This window comes from Lagopus leucura, unplaced genomic scaffold (assembly GCF_019238085.1).
Source record: "Lagopus leucura isolate 7727_CA_CO unplaced genomic scaffold, USGS_WTPT01 35348-0_obj-0_obj, whole genome shotgun sequence".
NCBI lineage: Eukaryota > Metazoa > Chordata > Aves > Galliformes > Phasianidae > Lagopus > Lagopus leucura.
Genome location: NW_024967498.1, coordinates 1 through 20,663, shown reverse-complemented (window position 1 = coordinate 20,663; position 20,663 = coordinate 1). Strand labels below are relative to the sequence as shown.

At 40.0% G+C, this 20,663-nt stretch overlaps 1 protein-coding gene across 1 annotated transcript; it reads left to right on the top strand.

The window, feature by feature from the left end:
- The first annotated feature begins 9,736 nt into the window (after positions 1–9,736).
- Positions 9,737–20,640, top strand: BEND2 (BEN domain containing 2). The gene is made up of 9 exons (XM_042893866.1): positions 9,737–9,893; positions 11,042–11,113; positions 11,296–11,370; positions 13,557–13,661; positions 15,704–16,208; positions 17,278–17,478; positions 18,460–18,581; positions 19,200–19,413; positions 19,988–20,640. Exons 1-9 carry the CDS (start codon positions 9,777–9,779, stop codon positions 20,251–20,253), a joined length of 1,677 nt encoding a protein of 558 aa, XP_042749800.1. The 5' UTR covers positions 9,737–9,776; the 3' UTR covers positions 20,254–20,640.
- Positions 20,641–20,663: the final 23 nt, after the last annotated feature.

Below are 20,663 nucleotides of genomic sequence, written 5' to 3'. Positions count from 1 at the left end.
TACTTCATTGTAGCAATATAGACAGTTCTCCCATTTCTTCAGCTCATATGAATCCATGATGTCTTCAGGAAATTAGCATTATTTATTGTGTTTGCAAATCCTATTCCAGAATCAGAGTGGGTGTGTTCTGGCTGGAGTTGTAGCAGGTGTTTTTTGTGTTCTGCAAGACATTCTTCTCTAGTTCAGTATAGACTCACAGCATGGTTCATGAAGAAGAAAATTTCTTATCAGAAATCAAAAATAAATAAATAAATAATCTGATCTTAAATCATTTTGCATGTTGAAAAGCAGAAAGATGCTGCAGTCTTACCTTATTTACTCCTTTGCTACCTCAATCAAGTATTTGTTTACTGTACTGTAACAAGATAGGTAAGGAAGAAATTCTTGCTGCATTTCTGTCACTGTTGTTTCTCTACAGTTGTTGTGTTAAATTACTGTCTTTTGGTTTAGTGACTTTAGGTTGGAAAAGACCCTCATGATCTACCTTCATCCCCATGTTTCTAAAGAATGGATCAAAGTCAGCTCTGGTACTGTCTACCAGAAACAAGAGGATTCCTGTAAATTCTTTAATTGTCCGAGATCCTCTGAAGGAGGGTGTAGTCTTGCCAAAAGCATTCTGAAATGGAGGCTGAGACTTTCTGCTTTAGCAAAAGAACATCAACATTTCTAAGGGATCAAGCCCATGTAAATGGCTCCTTGTTTTCTTTGCATATTTTGTTTTAATGCTTAGACCTTTTTTGTCACTGTCAAGTATCTCAAATAGAGAGGAAAAATATTTGCTCTCTAATTCTGCTGTTCAGTGCTCATACTGGACCTAAGCTGTTCTGTTTTGGATGCTCTTGTTTTGGTTGGATTACATCCAACACGAGGATGTAACTTGCATAAATAATTGATAATTTACTCTGATATGTTTATTTTTAGATTTTCTTCAAGAGAATTACCCATCCTTTGATCTGAAGGAAACTGGATATGATTGGAAGGCATGTGTGGCTGCCATAAACAGTACAATCCGCAGTCTCAGACATGACCACAAAAAGGCTACAGCTGGAATCCTTTAAGGTGTCCTCCAACCTGAGGCATTCTAAGAATATACCTATGATCAAGGTAGCAGAAGCAGGTAGAAATGCAGAGAGGAAAAAAAGGACCTCCATGAAGGACGATTAAAAGTCAATGAAACTATTTCACTGTGTGTGAGGAGGTAAATTAGCTTCATTCTGATTTAGCGCTACAGGAGCAAGAAAAAAATATCCAGAACAAACAGCCCAAGGTTTATGTTTTATCATGATGAAAACTGATGACAGTACTTCTTTGGTGGCATAGTCAGCTGCACAGTGGCACACATCTAATCAGGTCTGATGTCCAGAAGGTGCAAATTCACTGCAGCTTTCATCTAGACATTTAGAGGATTTGGACCCAGCTTCAGACTTAAGAAAGAATAATTTCCATTACCTTCTAGTGCTTGGACCTCTAGTTAACACTGTTAGGACATGTGCTGCATGCTGTTCACATGCAGTCAGTACCTTAAAGTGTAAAGATACACTTTATCAAGCTCACAGTCATAGCTTTTAATATTCAGGTCTGTGGCTGCTGGTCCACAGGGCTACACAGTTTGCTTTGCTGTCTGGTTGCACTGCCATTCTGTAGGCTTTTTGTTCTGTTGTTGTTAACTTAAATAGTGAAAGATGTGCAGTGATTATTCCTGCCATTGCTTGCTCTTCCACAGAGCGCTGAGATTTATTAGTGGACTGAAAAAATAAAATCTCCTTTTGAAAATTATTAGGATATGGGAACCTAAAAAATACATATATAGAAATAAATGGCTTCATATATATTAAATTTCATGTGTGGTAGTTTAACATAAGGTGGCTGCCAGGTAATCTCCAAGCTGCTGTTTCACTCCCCATACTTAACAGGACTGGGAGAGAAAATAAAATGAATAGTCAAGATACAGATGTGGAGATCACACAACAATAACCATCATAGACAAGGAGACTTGATTGGTGAAGATGCATTATTTATTGCTGATTAAAAACAAGAGTAGAATAGTGACAAATCAAGACAAAACCAAAACCATATTTCTCCTTCCCTCTTATCCCCTTTTCGTAGGTTTAACCTAAGTCTTGATTCTCCCACCTCTCCTTGAGTGGCACAGAGAAATGGGGGCTCTGATCAGTCCCTAACACTTTGTCTCTTCCTCTCCTTAATGGTCACTCTCTGCTCCTGCTTCAACTTAGGGTCCCTCGCATAGGTATGCTGTCCTTCATGGACTGCTCCAGAGTGGGTCCCCCATAGGCTGTAGCCTCCATCAGTCCATATCCAGCTGCTCCACCATGGGCCTCTCCAGGGATTACAGGGAACTTATGCTCCACACCTGGAGCACCTGCCATCCTCCCACACTGACATTGGTGTCTGTAGGGCTGCTTCTCACATTTTCTAACTCCTTTCTCACGGCAGCAACACAAGATTCCTCACTCTTTCTTAAATATGTTATCACAGACTTAGCACTGGCCACTGATGGTTCCCTTTTGGAGATGATTGGAACTGGCCGTGTCAGACATGAGGCATCTCCTGTCCTTTCACAAAAGCCACACCTGCAGTCACGCTGCTACCAAAACTTTGTCTCAGAAATCCTATATAATTCCTGTTGCTTTCCTTTCCAGTACTGGCTAACTGGTACATGTGTTTGCCTTTCCAGTTGTATTATCTCTGAGCTTAGCCTCAAGCATTCAACTTGTTCATAGAAAATAGCTCCTCATAAAGCTGGCACAAGGAACCAGATTCACTTCTAAAGGTAGAAGCAACTTTGGCTTAAGGCTGCATATATGACAGAAAAAGATTTAACTAAATCCATCCCCTTCGAGGCAAAGGTTCCATGGTTTGGTGCTGTGCTTTTTTGTTTCTTTCTGTTTATAGCTATAGGAAAAAGTTGGCAAGGATACTGGTACATGCTTTGACTTCTATTCGTAACAAAAAGGCAGTTTATTATACACAGCATATAATCAGTTTTCTTATTGTAAGTTAGAATATGCAGTGGCCTTATCAAATAGAAAATTACTAAGTTTCCCTAACAAGCTCCTTGCTGACATCTTCTGTAGGATTTAAGAAATAGGCTAAGTTGATAGATATGTATTTTTTCAAATAAAGACAATGTACTGGTGTTGGATGGTAACACAAGAACATTTATTCTTCTGGGTTACTTCTGACATTCATCTGTTACTGTTCTATATATTGTTATTTGCAAATGCAAAGAACTTTATTTTGTGTATAGATCTTAATAGTTCCAAAACTGAGGGGAAAAAAAAGCCAAAAATGCTTATTTTTTCATTAACTATATGAAACCTTTTCACTGTCACTCATAGATTGGAACAGTAGAGTGATGTTTTTACTGCATGACCTGACTGGCACTGAAATCTGTAGGTGTGGTGCATACCTCTAGCTTCCATATTGAGAAGAATAATTGAATAAAAGTAGAAATAGTTTTCTTGGTTCTGTTAGAAATGTATCACTTTTTGCTAACTTTTATAAAATAAAGTATTTTGCACTTAGGAAAAGTATTTTATGAATAAAACTAGCATGTAGCTCCTTGCCTAAGTATTTGTGTGCTGAGTATTTCTTGTGTCGTGGATCTGCAGTTCAGGTGCAGTTGCATCTGGCAAGATTCTTGTGGTCTGCTTTTGGGAACCAGAGCTTTGAGGAGATCTGGCTGAGGTGAGGTGACTACAAAATTTAGACTGCCTTAACTGATTTAGTAAACCAAAGAAAGGCATTTTGGACTTACCTGTCAGTTACAGCTTTGTTGGAGTTATCTGAAGAAGATTTCCACAAAAAAAAAAAAAAAAAAAAAAGGAGTTGAATAAAATTGTTATTAAATTCCTTTAAACTGGTGCATTTTTAGTAGAGTAGGCCTTATACCCACAGTGGCCTTATTCACATCCGTTTCTGTATTGCCCCCTTTTTAATGACTAAAACAGAGGAGGAGGGTAATCTGTTCACTTGAAACACCAATAATTCATCTTCTGTCCTTTTTTGTTTGCTTTGAAAACAAAGATCTTTCCAATAGGTATGGCAGAGACTGATAGCCTCTCTGGACCAGGTCATCCTCTGCTCCTGGGTGTCAATGCAGGTATGAGGCAAGGTGTGGAGTTGGGTTTGGAGTCCATCGGCAGCAACTGTGCTGTGAAATGGGTCTGAAGCCCATGCAGGAGATGGGGCCAGGCACAGCTGGAGAGTATGACCAGTGGGTGAGGGAAGCCTGTGGGACAAGGCAGGGACAGAAACAGGGACAGAGCAGACGTAAGTTCACAGGGAACAGTAAAGCCTTGTGGGGCCCCCAGAGCATCTATGGAAACAATCTCCTGAAGGTGTTCACTTCAGCAGCCACAACTTGTCCCTTAGAAAGCTATGAATAGAGGCTTTTTTTCAAGAAGAAGGTTTTCAAGCACTACATAAATATGGCACTACATGTACTACAAGGACCATATCTCCCTCTACTGTTTGTAAGGAGATGGGTTGGGTAGGACTATCTCCATTGATAAATCTTTAAGTATTGGCCAACCAGGTGGTTTCTGCCAAATGCTTCTTATAGTGCTCAAATGTTCCACCACCCATTGTTTTCAACATGGCTTTTACAACCCATTGCATCATTCAGTTTTACCAGAAGCTGTTGCATGATAGGGGATGTGATACATGCACTCGATGCCATGATCTTTGGCCCAAGTATTTTCAAGAGAATTTTTGAAATGATCTGACTCAATTCTTTCTGGAGTGCCATGTCACCATCTCACCTGTTCTTGAGACCAAATACAGTGTTTTGGGGGGTAGCACGGAGTACAGAATATGTTTCAAGGCACCCAGTTGTTGCTTCCACCTTGATAAGTACGTAATGCTTATCATCATTGCAAGGTGATATAATCAACCTGCCATGCTTCCTCATATTTATATTTTTGCTATTACCCTTCCCCCCAGAGAGGTTTCATCCTCTTGACTTGTTTAATTGTGGCACAAATTTCATAGTCATGATTAACCTGTGCAATAGCATCCATAGTTAAGTCCACCCCTAAATCTCTAGCCCACGTATATGTTGCATCTCTTCCTTGATGGCCCGAGGTCTCATGGGCCCACTGAGCTAGAAGTAGTTTACCCTTGTGTTGCCAGTCCAAGTCTATTTGAGTCATCTCACTTTTGGCATTCTATCTACCTCTTGGTTATTTTGTGGTTCTTCAGTAGCCCAACTCTTGGACACATAAGCATCTATATGATGCACCTTTATAACCATATTTTTTATTTGGGCAGCAATGTCTTTCCACAGTTCAGCTGCCCAAACAGGTTTACCTTGAGCAGAAAGATGTCTGCCTTTAATAGCTGAGATGTGATGACACAGGTGGGGAGCAGGGTTCATTACCTTTAATCAGTTTGGTCAGCTCCTTCAGTAGATGGTTTTGATCATCCTGATCTTTATCAGGTGATTCTGATACCTCCACCAGTTCATCACTATTAATTAGCTGAAACAGTTCTTTCAGTTCACAGTCCTTATTCATTTTATCTAGTCTTTCTGTTACTTTTGAGATGACTGAAATGTAAGTGAGACAGAGGTAACTTTGTTCAAAGTTCTGAGGTGTAATGATCAAATACTAGGGGTCTTTGTTTTTCCTTATATCTTTCAAACATTGCTGCTAGTGTACCAGTGTACTTTTCTGGTGCTGTTCTTGTGAGTTTCCACCATATACTTGACATGCTCCTAAGTCTTTCAGGATCCCAGTCTTGATGTGGATTGTTAGGAACGTTCATGGGGTCATATAACATCTACACCACAGCTATTTCCCCCAAATACTGAATAATCTTTTCAATAGTAGTCCATTTTTTCATCTCAGACTCCAGATCATCTTTGAAGGGATGCTCTTCCTTTACAGCTAATAACACTTGTTCCCAGAGGGTGGTTAACTCCATCCAGACATCTACTAATGCCTCTGTCAGCAGCTGAGTCTTCAGCAATGCTTCCTAGTTGGCGAGCTTTGTTACCATCTAGAAACTGGCTATTGGCCCCAGTGTCCCAGCACTGAAGTAACCAGGTGACAAAGCGCCCATGCAAGCACCATGCAGACTCCTTTCCTGAAGCTTGTATTTCAGTAATTGTCAGAGGTTGATGAACAGTGGTAACAGTGACCTCCTCCTCGCTCTCCCCTCCTTGTCTTTTAGATTTTTCTGTTCTCTTTCTCAACACTGGTGGTTTCGTGGAGAGCCTCTCACCTGGGTCTTCCTCTATGCCCTCCACTGCTTCTTCGACTTTCCATTCTAGTTGCAATGACACTCATTTCCATTTCTGTCCTTCCACAAGGGGAGCTGACAGAGATACTGGTGCCACCTGCGTTTGATCAGGTTGTGCAGTTTTGGTGCTCTTTCTCTCTAGCTCAACTCAGACACTTCCCTTTTGGCTTGCATCTCAGCTTAGTGTCATATAAAGCTTGGTAAGCACAAACCAAGTCCCAAGTAATTCATGCCTCCTAAGATCTACCTAAAGCCACAACATCCCAGGCTTAAATACTTGCTTAGATTCTCGAGGCTCCACTGGTGTTCAAGAGTGAAATTCCATGACACCAGGGGTCCCTGGTACCACTTGGCACTTTCTGGCTCTAGGAATGGGGAAGACTTTCTCCAGATTCTATGAACAAAAGAACTAATACCAATGCCCATGATTCTAAGAAACGCAATCAAGGCAACCATCAATTTTTGGATATACCATGAATTTGCAGAAGGCCCAGACAGCTCAGGCATCACACGTTCTATTGAATTATTAACATCCAAGTACCACCTAAGCATACTCCATAAATGCTTAAATATACCTTTACCTCTGTAGCACATAGTTGCTGCTTGGATGAAAAAAAAAAGGCAAGTTCTCAGGAAGATGGTCTGATAGACAATTTTATGGATAATCTTAGATCACCTTCTAAAAACAGAGTATACCATCTCTGCCTCTGTGCTGGCTGACACTGTGCCAACAACAAAAAAACTTTGCAGTGTCCAGAGTTGGTGAAATGCCCAGCTAGACCTACTACAACAAATCTTTCTAATCCCTCTGTGAAGGTTACAGCTCTCTAATAAAGTGCTACAGCTCTCTAATTAATCTCTCTGTCATTAGCAGTTGGTTAAAAACTTCAGTTCAGTTTCCTGGGCATCGCACCAAAAAATGTCAACATGAGATGTAATCATGTGACAGGAGGGCAACTGGACCACACTAGTCCACACCCCGAGGGGCGAGAAAGGGAGAAGGGGAATAACCATCAGCAATAAGCTGAGGGACAAAAAAAACACAACACCTCAGTTTACTAACTATAGTAGCGAAATACAAGTTAATTGAAATTGAAGCTAATAAATCAAATAAATGAGAGGGGGGACAGAGTTTCTAATACCTTATGCTGATATAACAGCCAGAGAGCAAACAGAGATCCCGTAACCTCACAGCTCTTTTATCTTTTTTTTTCTTCCCCCTGGAAGACAGAAATAATAAAACAAAATCTTCTGGGAGTGTCACGTCTTTTGGCAGTTGTAGTTCATTCTTCTCTTCTGAAAATAGAGCTGCTGCATTAACTGATTAATAATTCCATGATGCTATGAATGTGGAACACTGATGCAAAAATTGTAAAACCATGACAACTGAAAAGCAGCAGCAGTGAAGTCTGATGTTCTGATGAAGAATCTGAAGTTGCATAAGAAACTGGATGTACCGCACTGATGTGATTCAAGATGGAGCTTGTAGATACTTGTCTTCTTCCTTGCTATCAGTGTGTCGTGGTTTTATAGTTTTTGTGTCGGTATTCCACATTCATAGCATCATGTCATGGTGGGAGTTGAAGCATTAACGTGGCAGCTCCATTTTCAGAAGAAAATAAACCGTAGCTTCCAGGGGCCAGGAAAAGACCCAGCACTACTGAAGACTTCATTTCTGTTATTTTCTGTCTTCTGAAGGGAGGGAAAAGGTGAAAGAGCAGGGAGGTCACGGGAGATCTCCTTTTGGCTCCTTGGCAGTCAACACAGCATTGGAGAATTGGTATTGAAACTCTCATTTAATAGATCTATTAGCTTCAATCCCAATTAACATGTATTTTACTACTGTAATTAGTAAACTAAGGTGTTTTTTTTTCATTCTCGGAACATTGCCGCTGGGTTTTTTTTCCTCCTTTCTTTCCTTGCCCATCTTTCCTGGGTGTAGGACCCATGAGATGGTCCTGACCTGTCACCCTCCTGTCACTGTGAGATTTATATCTCACCGCTGACAAAATGTCAAAGAGAGAAAAGCTTTTAAATCCTACTAAGATTAAAAAGAAACAAAAGAAGTGTTGACTAATCCTTCAGGTTCTCTCAGAATGCTTATGAGGAAATAAATAGTTCTCTATAAACAGTTCTCTTATACATATGTAAATCTTACGTTTTCTCACAGAAAAGCTATTAGCTCCATGATAGAGATCACTCCAGAAGTAATGCCTCCTATTTATTTCCATAGAAACTACAACAGATACAAAACCACAATAACACCATTTGATTGAGCAAATTTTCAGCTACAAAACAGTATTTTTCAACATAGTCACTACCATCAGATGCATTTTCACCAGCAACAAACAAGAGCCAGCATACTGTGCTCGTAACAATCTGCACCTGCAGAGGTGACCACTGCTGCTGTCACCACAGCCGAAATGCACCACTCACCGCCTGACTGTGCGCACATCCACAGGTTGGTATCCATCAACATTCAGCAAGTGCTGATGAATTAAATGCCATTTTTCAGTACTGAGGAATTCAGTTACACACTGTGCTTTATAGAATCATAGAATCACAGAATTGCCTGGGTTAAAAAGGACCACAATGATCATCCAGTTTCAACTCCCTGCTATGTGCAGGGTCGCCAACCACCAGACCAGGCTGCCCAGAGCCACATCCAGCCTGGTGCTGAATGCCTCCAGGGATGGGGCATCCACAGCCTCCTTGGGCAACCTGTTCCAGTGCGTTGCCACCCTCCAAGTGTAAAACTTCCTCCTAATAGCTAATCTAAACCTCCCCTGTCTTAGTTTAAAACCATTCCCTCTTGTCCTATCAACCCTCATAAAGAGGTGTCCCCCTTCCTGTTGATATGCTCCGTTCAAGTACTGGAAGGCTGCAATGAGGTCTCCCCAGAGCTTTCTCTTCTTCAAGCTAAATAAGCCCAGTTCCCTCAACCTTTCCTCATAGGGAGGTGCTCCAGCCCTCTGATCAACTTAGTGCCCTCCACTGGACCCACTCCAGGAACTCCACATCCTTCTTGTGCTAGGGGCCCCGGTCTGGATGCAGTACTCCAGATGGGGCCTCACAAGAGCTGAGCAGAGGGGCACAATCACCTCCCTCCCCTGCTGGCCACCTCTTTTTTAATGCAGCCCAGGAAAGAGCTGCAGACTCTCACTGCTCTCCTGAGCTGCAGGCACACACTGCCGGCTCATGTCCAGCTTCTTGTCCACCAGTACCCCCCAAGTCCTTCTCCACCCATGAAGACTGAGGCAGTGGCAGAAATAGGGAGAGGAGACCCTGTAAGTGTGGGGAAGGAATAGCTGAGGATTAAACATTTCAAATAAGCAAGCAGTTGAAAGTAATGGTTAGGGTTTTTTTTGTTTGTTGATGTTGAAGTGACTGTGCATGTGTTCATAATCAAATGCTTATTTCAAAGGGAAAAAGCCACTGATGTTCTTTGCTTCTTCTCTTCTTTTCTAGGAAGTGAAGGCTTATTGGTCCTGGCTGAACAAGTGGAATCACAAATGAACCATTCCACAAGTACACAGAGAGGAAATGGCCACATCCCTGAAAAAATGGATTTTGTGTCTTTGTGTAATAAAAGAAAGCGACTTGCCCCTACTCCGGTGGGACAGAATGTGGTAGGTGTAGCCAGAGAGCAGCCCCTTCAGTGTTACTGGAAACATCTTTTGTCCTCCCATTTTTTGTGAGAATGGAGAATTCACGATGAATAGGGGTTGACTCTCATGGACAGTTCTGATCAAAGACCAATTAGGTATATTTTTACCTTGAGGCAGGCCTGAAACATTGTGTCAAAATGCAAAAGTTAATTCCTTAAATTTTAGAGGTTGGGGCATATAATGTTCAGCAGTGAACTTGCTTAATATAAAGTTTGGGGGGCAGGAGATACAAAAACCATCATGTATAATGAATCACAGAATCACCAAGGCTGGAAAAGACTTACAAGATCATCCAATCCAACCACCCACCCATCACCAATACTTTTCACTAAACCATGTTCCTCATCACAACGTCGAAACGTTCCTTAAACACCTCCAGGGTCGGTGACTCCACCACCTCCCTGGGCAGCTCATTCCAGGTTTTGTTGGTGGCTTTTTTGGCTTAGATTTTGGTGTGGTTTTGTTTATCTGTTTGGAGGGGGAGAAGAGACACAAAAACCATAGTGTGTAATGGATGGGAACTGCATCTATCCAGTAAAAAAAGAAACATCAGCATTGTCCAGGTGGTGGCACTATTGATCCTCATGTAAAAGGAGTTCATGCAATGCCTTTCAAACATGAAACCACTTCTTCCAGTTTGCAAAGTGATATTTCTGCAGTATCTGTGTGCACAGTTAAAAACAGGGAAATAAATGTCTGGATTTTTTTCCCCATAGGTTTATTTAAATCGGTATAAAAGTCTGTGTGGAGTCTCATAATTACATAAGCCTGGACCAATAGTGTATCACGAGCTGTATAACTATGTAACAGTATCTGCACAACAGTAGATGAGAAAATTCTGACCTTAGCCTAATGAATTAAAAATGCATGCATATTATTATTAATAGGCAAGAGGTTGATTTTAAAGAGAAATACAATATTCTTAAACTAAAGATGAGCTGAGTATTCTTATGACTTAACTATAGGCATGTGAATAAGATGTCTGTGTTAAATCTGACTGCCTCGGGCCCTTTTGTAGCCATGGGGAGAACATAGCTACAATGGAAAGTGTCCAGGTTGGATCTCTCTGTTGTTTTTTACACTTCAAGTTTATTTCTGTCATTTCCCAGATAAGAACCAGTGAAGGAGAATACGAAAACAGTGAGAGTGTGATTTATGAGTATGAACCAGATTACGAATGCGTAAGTTAACTTTCTTTTGTTTGATTGACTTTGAAAAGCTGTCTTGGGGATGCATGATTTGGGACAGACTAAAATAATATGTGGTGTTTGAAGTTGGGATTTGTTGACTTTATGTGATAACCTGAGATTGTGTATATATTGCTAACTTAAACTTTTTTTTTCATATTATTTTAATGAAAAAGGGGAGTGTTGTATCTGAAGCTTCCTGCATTGGAGATCAGCAGAAAACTCTCATGGAAGTTCTAAGTTATTGCCAGGTATCTCTCTCTTTTTTGTTTTTTGTTTTTTTTTTTCCTCTGTCCTCTCTTTAATGACATTTAAACAATTTTAGTTACATTTAAGGAAGACTTGAAACCTATTTGGTAATCTGAGACTTCAGACTTTCCAGCTGTCCACTGAAATTGTTAAGCTTTCACTTAACTATGGTATTTTCAATGAGACAACAGTCTGTTTCTTTGTACTCTGAACTCTTCATACAACTGGCATGAATATTTTTCAAATCTTAAGCTTTAATACAAAATGATTTATTGTGAGGAGCTCTACAGTAATGAGAAAGATCTGACTTTTGCCCATGCCCAGCTTTTGTAGGTACCAGGCTTGCCAGAAGTGTCCCAGAATCTTGGTAGTTTTGTTTCGGCAAGTTTTTTTGATATTGACTGCTGAAGCAGTAGCTGATAAATTTAAATATCACTGTACTGAAAATTAAGGCCATCCCTTGTTCAGGTGAGCACTTCCCTGACTCAAGTCAAAGTACTCCATAGAGTGAAAGAGATTCACATGACAGGCCACGCTTTAGAGAGGATAATTAGGAATGACTTGGAACTAAGTATCAATGTCCAATAAATTTCCTTAGGTATATACATAATTAACAACGCTCTGAATCTACTGTTGACCTTTGTGGTCTCCAGTTTGACTTTGAACCACAGATCACTCTACCTCTAGATCTGACTGTTCAGTTGATTTCCACTCTGCCTCACTGCCCATACAAGAGCTTGTTTATGATGAACTTAGGAAGAACAGAAGCCTGACTGAGTACCAAGTAATCTCTCCTCACCCATCAGGCTGGTCATTTCATTGCAGAACTTGGCCAAGCATGGTGAAACAGTGGTGACTGATTAGTCCTGGTTATCTTCTTGTCCTTTGTGTGCCTGGAAATGTTTTCCAGGATTAGCTACTCCTTTACCTTCCCAGGGACTGGTGTGTGTAGTGATGTTTACTTTCCTCCAGTCATTGGGCACTTCTTATTGTTGCCATGATTGTCAACGTTCTCAAGAGTGATCTTGCAGTGACATCCATGAGCTTTCTTTGCACTCAAAGGTACATCCCATCAGGGTCTATGAACTTACAAATGTCCAGTTTGCTTAAGTGTTCCCTGAACTGATCCTCTTCCACCAAGAAGATGTCTTATTTCCATCATCTTTTTCCGGTCTCTGGAACTGGGGATTACTAAAGGCTGAGGCAAAGAAGGCATCCAGTGCTTCCATCTTTTCCCCTCCCCATGTAACAAGTTCTTCTGTTTCATTTAGCAGTAGACTCACATTTTCCCTAGTCTTCCTTCTGTCATATGTGTGCTTCTACAAGCCCTTCTTGTTGTCTTTGACATTCTTGTCCAGATTTAATTCCATTTAGGAATTTAACTTTACAGACAGTATTGTTCTAAGTGTATTTTCCATTACTGATGTAAGAATCAGTAGTTCCGTGACTGCCTGTGAACTGTGACCACCTTTGAACTGTGTACTTACAAATTTATTATGAATTTAAATAGTGTGTCATGACACCTAGCTTACTTTTGAGATTGTCTGTAGTTTTTTTTTTTGGGCTTCTCACTACAAGAAAGACATTGAAGCCCTGGAGCATGTCCAAAGAAGGGCAGTGAAGATGGTGAAGGGTCTGGAACATAAGACTTATTATGGGGAATGGCTAAGGGAACTTTTCAGTCTGGAGATGAGGAGGCTCAAGGCTGACCTTGTCATTCTCTACAGCTCCTGAAAGGAGGTTGTGATGATGTGGGAGTTGGCCTCCTCTCCCAGGTAACAGTGCTAGGACAAGAGGGAATGGCCTCTGGTTGCACCTGTGGGGGTTCAGGTTGGACATGAGGAACAATTTCTTCTCTGAAAGAGTGGTGAGGTATTGATTCCATGGAATGTTAGATAAAATAAAACATATGACAGAAGCAGGAAGAACAACCTGTAAGTGTCAACCATGTTACCGTAGCTGGAGTGGGCTTCTCTGAAAACTCTTTTTACTATGATGTTTACCATTGCTATTTACATTTTGTGCTCAAATTGCTCTTTAATTTACTTACAGAGGGTACTTATTGTTTGCTAATCTTTCCCCATTACAGGGAGAGAATTTTGCCTTTAATGGAACTCTCTTGATTTCTTCAGATGTGAGTTGGGTTCTTGAGAAGCTATCCTGTTTTCACCTCTCCTTTTGTTATCAGGCCATGTACGAATCCATTCAGAAACTGGATAAAAAACTTGACCTGCTTCATCGAAAGGTCTCAGAAATGCAGCATACTTGTGCTAGGCCACTGTTACTCAAACCTGTGAGTATTACAGAACTGAGAAACTCAGATTTGCCTTTAATTCTCTCGTTTCTTCTGATGCTTATATAAAAAAAAAAAATTCTCTTCTGTCACTAAGAAGAAAATCAGTAGCAAACTAGTAGGTGTGGATTCCATTTCAATTAATTTGACTTAGATTTCTTATTCTATGTCATTAATAATCTTCTGTGTTGTTACTGACCACTGGTCACAGAACTGCCAGTGTCCTTCAAACTCAGGATAACGCCACAGGCACTTTAAAATTCTGTTGTATTGTAAAGAACAGGAAGGAATTCTCTAGATTATCTTATACTTGTCTATATTGATGTTCCTGCTTTACCAAATAGTTACTGCCTTGTTGGTTTCTGGAATTAGAGGAGAGCTTATGCCTCACAGAATCCAGACAGGTTGGTCGTATTAGCTAATTGACTTTTGGTCTCAACAGTGTGTTGTCATCTTCACTACATAATACAGAAGTATATTTTTGTAATAAAATGCCTTTCTTCAAAATTTTTAAGAAGACACACTACTGGGTGCATTATTCACTTTGTTCTTACATGATTAATCCTCTGATAACTTAAGAGACAGAGTATTAGTACTTGTGACTAAGTACACATACTCTTTGAAGGGAAAAACAGGTAATTTTTGAAGAACGTCATGAACTCTCTAGTGATCTTTCTTTGTCAATATTATTGCAAAGCTCTTAATGTGACAGAGTGATGCTGGTGTCAAAAATGACAAGAGATCTGTAAGGTTATTTGCACCAAGGGTGAATAAAAGTGAAGCCATTCTTGTGCATGTTTGTAATTAATAAAGTATTACATTTTATTTGGGAAAGTGTTGTTGTCCAAGCTTGTACTGTGCAGTCATCCAAACAGGGAGTTTCATGGAATAAACTGTTGTTTCCAGCCACAACAAGCTGTCATGCATTTGCTCTTTAAAACCATCATGAATGCTTTCATTTTCTTATAGCTGTATAATGTTACATCTGCCATGTCTTAAGGATATAACTCAGGAGTTTCGTAGTAAAGATACTATGATTTATTAGTTGGAGAAATGGACAAACTTTCAGCAAAGTCTTTATTCAGGTGATAGATTTTTAAAAGTTGCAAGGGCAGAATATGTTCAGACCTCTGATCTAACAGTAAAAAAAAGCCCAACACATCTGTATTTCTTAACTCCTACTGATTGACTGATTTTTGAAATAGAATGAATGTCTTAGGGTGCATGTTTTCCATAATGGAAGGACTGCAGGTAACAGAAAGCTCAACCCATCTCTGTCTTTACTATGGAGTCTACCACTGTAAACAGGGTCTGGATATTGAATGCCTTCAGCTAACAAGCAAATGATGAAGAGACAGAAGATGACTGACAAGATAAATGTTTAGTGTCTGACTTAAAAATGAGAATAGAAGAGAGAAGGTGAGTGTTGGTTTCATGACAAAGATGAATTATTTTAGTGAAGAGTACTGGACTACTGTGACCAGTTTGGGGCTCCCCCAATACAACACGTATGTGGACATGCTAGGAAAAGTCCAACACTGTGCCATAAAAATGATGAAGGGAGCAGACACCTCTCCTATGAGGAGAGGCTGAGAGAGCTGGGGATCTTCACCCTGGACAAGAGAAGACACTCATCTATGTGTATAAACTCCTGAAAGCAGGATGCAAAGGTGATGGAGCCAGGCTCTTTTCAGTGGTGCACAGTGACAGGACAAGAGGCAATGAGCACGAATCAAAATACCAGAGGGATTCTCTACTGTGTGTGGATGCTGACTCAGCCTGCCCAGAAAGGCTGTAGGGTCTCCTCCTTGGAGATCTTCAAAAGATGTCTGGACGTGTTCCTGGACAACCTGCTCTGGCTGTCCCTGTTTGAGCACGTTGGACCAGATGGACACAGATGTCCCTTCCAGCCTCATCCATTTTGTGATTCAGTGACAGACTATTGCCAATAGCATAATTATTAAACTGTATTCTTCTTGGTTTGTGAAAGACCAGATGTATCTAATTTAACCTTTTTATTGTTTTCTGAATCAAATTTACAGAAACCAGTTGCATACAGAAGTTCCAGTCATTTGCCCCAGGGAAAAATAAGAGTACAAAAATCTGTGGAAAGGACTTCAAGTCTTCATCTCTCTTCACCAGGCCGAGGAAGGCATAACCCAGTCATAAGGGCTGCTTTACAAAATAGCCATGTTCAGGTGAATTCCACAACAAATAGCGTTCAACACACTGTTGAACTTGAATCGCAGCAGCCTGTTCTTAGGCAGAGCCCTCCACTCCCCACCATCGTTTCTACACATTCCTTGCATTCAGAGTTTACAGCAGCTGACAGCATCCCTGACCTTCTTCCACAACCAAATCTTTCAGCTACTGTTGAAAGTACTGTCAATATTGCATCATCTTCAGCAGCATCATCAGTGATGCCAGCGCCATCTGAAACAGGTTTGGGAGATGAAGCAGTGGTGGTGAACTACAGAAGTGCGTCTGGGAATGTAAACATTAGTAAAGAAGTGCCACCTTCATCAGTCTCCATCCATCCAAGCTTTGGTGAGTTGCTTTGTAATAAATATGCAGGCTCATGGGCTAAAAAATTGCTTCCTCAAGAAATCTGTTTATCATTATTTAAGAAAAAGTAAAGGAGTAAAACCAGCTGCTCTTCAAGCGCTTTTATAATAGAATAGGGTTTAGAATTCTTGAATGTCTTAGGGATGTTTAATTTGCTGGGGATCAATTAAAAACCTCTGTGCAGTGTATATGCTGTTACATAGACTAAGACAAGCCTTTGTGTTATTTATAAGATTAAGTCCTTTTATTCTCTCTTAGTATTCTTGAAGTAAACTATCTTTGACCTGCGTGTATTATGAGTAATACATCCATACTATGCATGTTTCAGACAACACAAAAGAGACTGCCTGTACAGTTGAGGCATATGCCTGCAAAGAAAGCAACATACCTGATTTGTGTGAAGGAAAAACCAGTTCTCTTCTTGAAGAACGTTTTTTTATTTGTGGAAAATCTGTTTTTTTTCTTCAGTGTTTGATTTCTTTCAAAACAATATATTCCACAGAAAATGATGAGTTCTTTACACTATTGCATTATTATAAGCAATATATTTTTAAAGATATTTTTAAGTGCATATATATATATAGAGGAGGCTCAGGGGAGAGCTTATAGGAGGCTCAAGGGAGACCTTATTGCTCTCTACAAGTGCCTGAAAGGGGATTGTGGTGAGGTGTCTCCCAAGTAAACAGTGATGGGATGAGAGGAAATGGCCTCAAGTTGTATCACAGGAGATTCAGGTGAGGTATTAGGAAGAATTTCTTCTCAGAAACAGTGGTGAGGCATTGGAACCTGCTGCTCAGGAAGGTGGTGGAGTCACCATCCCTGGAGGTGTTTGAGGAAAGGATACATGGATACAAGTGTACTCAGGGATGTGGTTTAGTGGACAATATTGGTGGGAGGTGGATGGCTGGACCAGCCGATCAGAGGTTTTTTCCAACCTTAGTGGTTCTGTGATACGTATATATTTATAATTTCTTTAATTTTTTTAATTTAAAATAAATTTTTTTTTAATTTAATTTTAATTTTTAATTTCTTCGGTTTTGTTTTACAAAAGAATATGTTGGTGACCCAGTGAGAAATGTGAAAGTTCTTGGAAACTATTTGATGAAAGCTCGTCAAAAGACTAAACCAAAGTATGCAGCACGCTACTTAGTTCGTGTCTTGTTCCCCAAGGAAGCTTTGCTGTGTAGCGTGGTAGGAGTGAGTACACAAGGGTGGTGTTCACTGGATCCTAATAAAATGACTGCAATAAGAGGTATGATACCTTTCAAAATGCACAGATTTATGTTCTACTTGGTACTTAGAGTTTTTCACTTTTTCCTACTTCTACTTCAAACTACTTAACAGTAAAAGAATGTGTTCTTTTCTCTAGGATAGTCGTAACTGTTGTCCAGCAACTTCTCAACTGCTGAACACTGTTGTGAATGTGCTGAACTCTGCTGTGTCTTTTGGTTTTATGAAAATCCTGCCTTGTGATTCTCAATGTTGATTTTTTTTTTTTTCAGTACAGATAAAACAGTTCTGCTTTTTTCTAGGTTCATTTACTTCATATTCATCAGTTATGCCAAGTGTTCTTAAATTTTTTGTTACTACTTATTTTGCCTGTGTGACATTGATTTTGTGGGTGGGTTTGTTTGGTTGGTTGATTTGTTTGTAGTCATGGTGTACTTAAGACAAAAATTACCTCATTATTCTCATACATTCCTTTCCTGCTCTTAATTTCACTTTTCTTGTTTGTTTGAGAAGTCATGAAGGTGGGAGGACTTTTAATTTTTTTTTTTTAAATGTTGGCAAGCCATTTCCCCAATTTCCTATAGCACATATGTGTGAACCCATGCATTTCTTCATTTCCTACTTAAATCTGGCAAGTTGCATAGACCATGTTATATAGTTGCAGCATCAGCATTAGTCAGTCTTTTTTTAAAAAAAGTTTGTACAATAAATTGCATCTTTTTCCTACTTCTACCACAAATTACTTAATAGTAAAAGCATTGTTGAAACACATTAGAGAGATATCAATGTTCCTCTTCTGTTTTGAAGCTAAGCAGCACTACGAAATTGATCTTCCCCTTCCCATCTCTTTTAATAAAAGCTAGAAATGCAAAGCTCCTAAATGGAGAAGAGTAAACATCAAGCAGTCCTAAGCCTTCTCTTCTTTCTGAACAAGTAGACTTTTAAATACTTGTCATGTTTTTTTGTCATGAATCTTAACAAATTTTGTATGTTTTATATGCAGAATTTCTTGCAGCTAACTTTCCGAACTATGATTTGAGTGAATATGGAAAAGACTGGAAAACTTGTATCACACATATCAATGCTATGATCCGCTGTTTGCACTCTGAAACAAAAATAAACCAAGTAAGTTGTCTGAAGGTGATAATTTATTAAGTACTAAGTATGTGTTTCCTTGTAAAATTAATTATTTGTCTCATCAGATGAGTGCTCTAAATGGAAATTCCTTGGGTTCTGTCTTTTGCATTGTTCAGCGTGTCTCTGCTGATGGCAGCAGTAGCTCCATATGGGGAGTACTGGAAGCATATTCCTCACATGGCCTTCCTGCTCCATATCCAGACTTCAGTCAACAAGAGATGTGTAGGACATAGGGTACTAAAAGGAAAGTACTATAAACATTGCCCAGGAGTAGCATCAGTTTTAATTGTGAGCTTGAGCATGTAACTGATAATGCTGTTTTCACTGGCTTGCCGTGAAGTATATCCAGTCATACATTTCAACTTTATATTGACTGAAACATCACTCCCAAAGCACCCGTAACTCCATTCACTTCTTCTTCTAAAAAGCTTTGTGCAGATCTATGAATATTTTTTTTCCTGTTTCACTTGTGCCTTTGATGGCTAAGGTTCAGGACTAACTTACTGTATATATGTGGAATCTGATCTAGTCTAAATGCAAAACACTGATTAGAAGACTGGTAGGCTTTTTCCTGTACATGTGTTAACCTCATCTAATGTCTTTCAGGAGATAGCTAATGAGAAAGACAAATTGGCTTACAGTCCAGATACATCTCTTGGTGTAGATTTAAATTGCAATGAAGACAGTAAAGGGAGTTCTCAAAACTCTCAGAAGATGACCATTTCTACAAGTGACAGTCTGCAAAATTCAGGATGGAATAAGTTCCCAGAATCTTTCCATACACCTTCAGTGAAGAAACTGCAGTCCCTGGAACCTATGGGTAAATGGAGGAATTTGCATCCTGTGAATTTATGTGTGTTATCTTTTTAGTAGTCAGTAAAAAGCAGAAAATGCTACTGTAGGTGAAATAGTTGAGCAGGTATCTTTATTGTACAACAAAACTCTCCCTTTTAAGGCATTCTCTTGGTTTGTATATAGTATGGCAAAAATATTCACTGTTTCCAGTTTCCACTTAGAGGATCTGAGCACCATTGTAACAGTGGAAATTTATTTCTGTAATTGAAATAGCATCTTCTTTTCACACGAGAGGAAAACAATTTAGAAAGCAGTCATTAATAATGCAGACTACATCGCTAGCACTGCTGAAATTGTATCACGAGTGCTGTTACACTACTGTAAAACTGGCACATTTTTTGCCTGCTTGGACATCTGTCTACAATCTGTTATATTTCAGTATTAGCTGTGATGTTACAGTCTTGCTGTGGTCTTTCCAATCCGATACAGTAGTTTCAGGGGAGAATTTTTTTCTGTTCTAGTTTTAGTATGACACAGCCGCTTTGCAGGACAGTAAATATTGGGCAGGTAAAATACTTCTCTCCCTGTACCCTTTCCAGAACTCCTTGGAAGTCCGTGGCGCAATGTGCAGCTGCCTGTCTCAGTCCTTTATGTAGCAAAGGGGAAGTCTCGGCCAGAGCTGTCAGCTCGCTACCTGATTCGTCATCTGTTCACCGAAGATGTGCTGGTGAAAAGCAATGTCTATGGTAATATTGAACGTGGTATGAGTCCGTTGGACTGCAACAGAATTAATGCTCTCAGAGGTAAAAGCAAAAATCTCAATAACAATGGGGGAAATATTAGTGCAAGCAGGGGAAACAGTTGAGAGGAAGTTGATGAATTCATATTCGGGCACCTCAAGGAAGTCTCCAGAAGACAAAGCTGGTTCTTATGGGGGAATTCTATCTCAACGTCTGCCTGAAAGGGCAGCATGCTGGAAGATGGGAGCAGTTGTAGGGGATTCTGATAGACATGGGGGCAACTTGTTGATACAGGTGCTGGATAGGCCAAGCAGAAGTGAAGCACATCAGGTTCTGGTGCTCTTTACGAGCGAGGCTGGGGTGTGAAATTCTGTGGCGGTATTTCTTGTGGAGAGTATGAAATAGCAAACCTCAAGATCCTGGGGAGATTGAAAAGGTTTGAGAAGTACACAGCTTGTAGCTTAGGAGAACAGACTTTGGCTTATTCTGGAGGCTCTGAAGAACTCTGGCTTCTTCTCAAGTCCAGTCTCCATCT

What these genes read in the sequence shown, in the direction of transcription:
- BEND2 (XM_042893866.1), top strand. Translation starts at nt 9,777, where the DNA reads ATGAACCATTCCACAAGTACACAGAGAGGAAATGGCCACATCCCTGAA. An exon ending in GGCCACTGTTACTCAAACCT is followed by an intron (nt 13,662 to 15,703) that starts GTGAGTATTACA and finishes TCAAATTTACAG; the next exon opens with AAACCAGTTGCATACAGAAG. An exon ending in TAAAATGACTGCAATAAGAG is followed by an intron (nt 17,479 to 18,459) that starts GTATGATACCTT and finishes TTTTATATGCAG; the next exon opens with AATTTCTTGCAGCTAACTTT.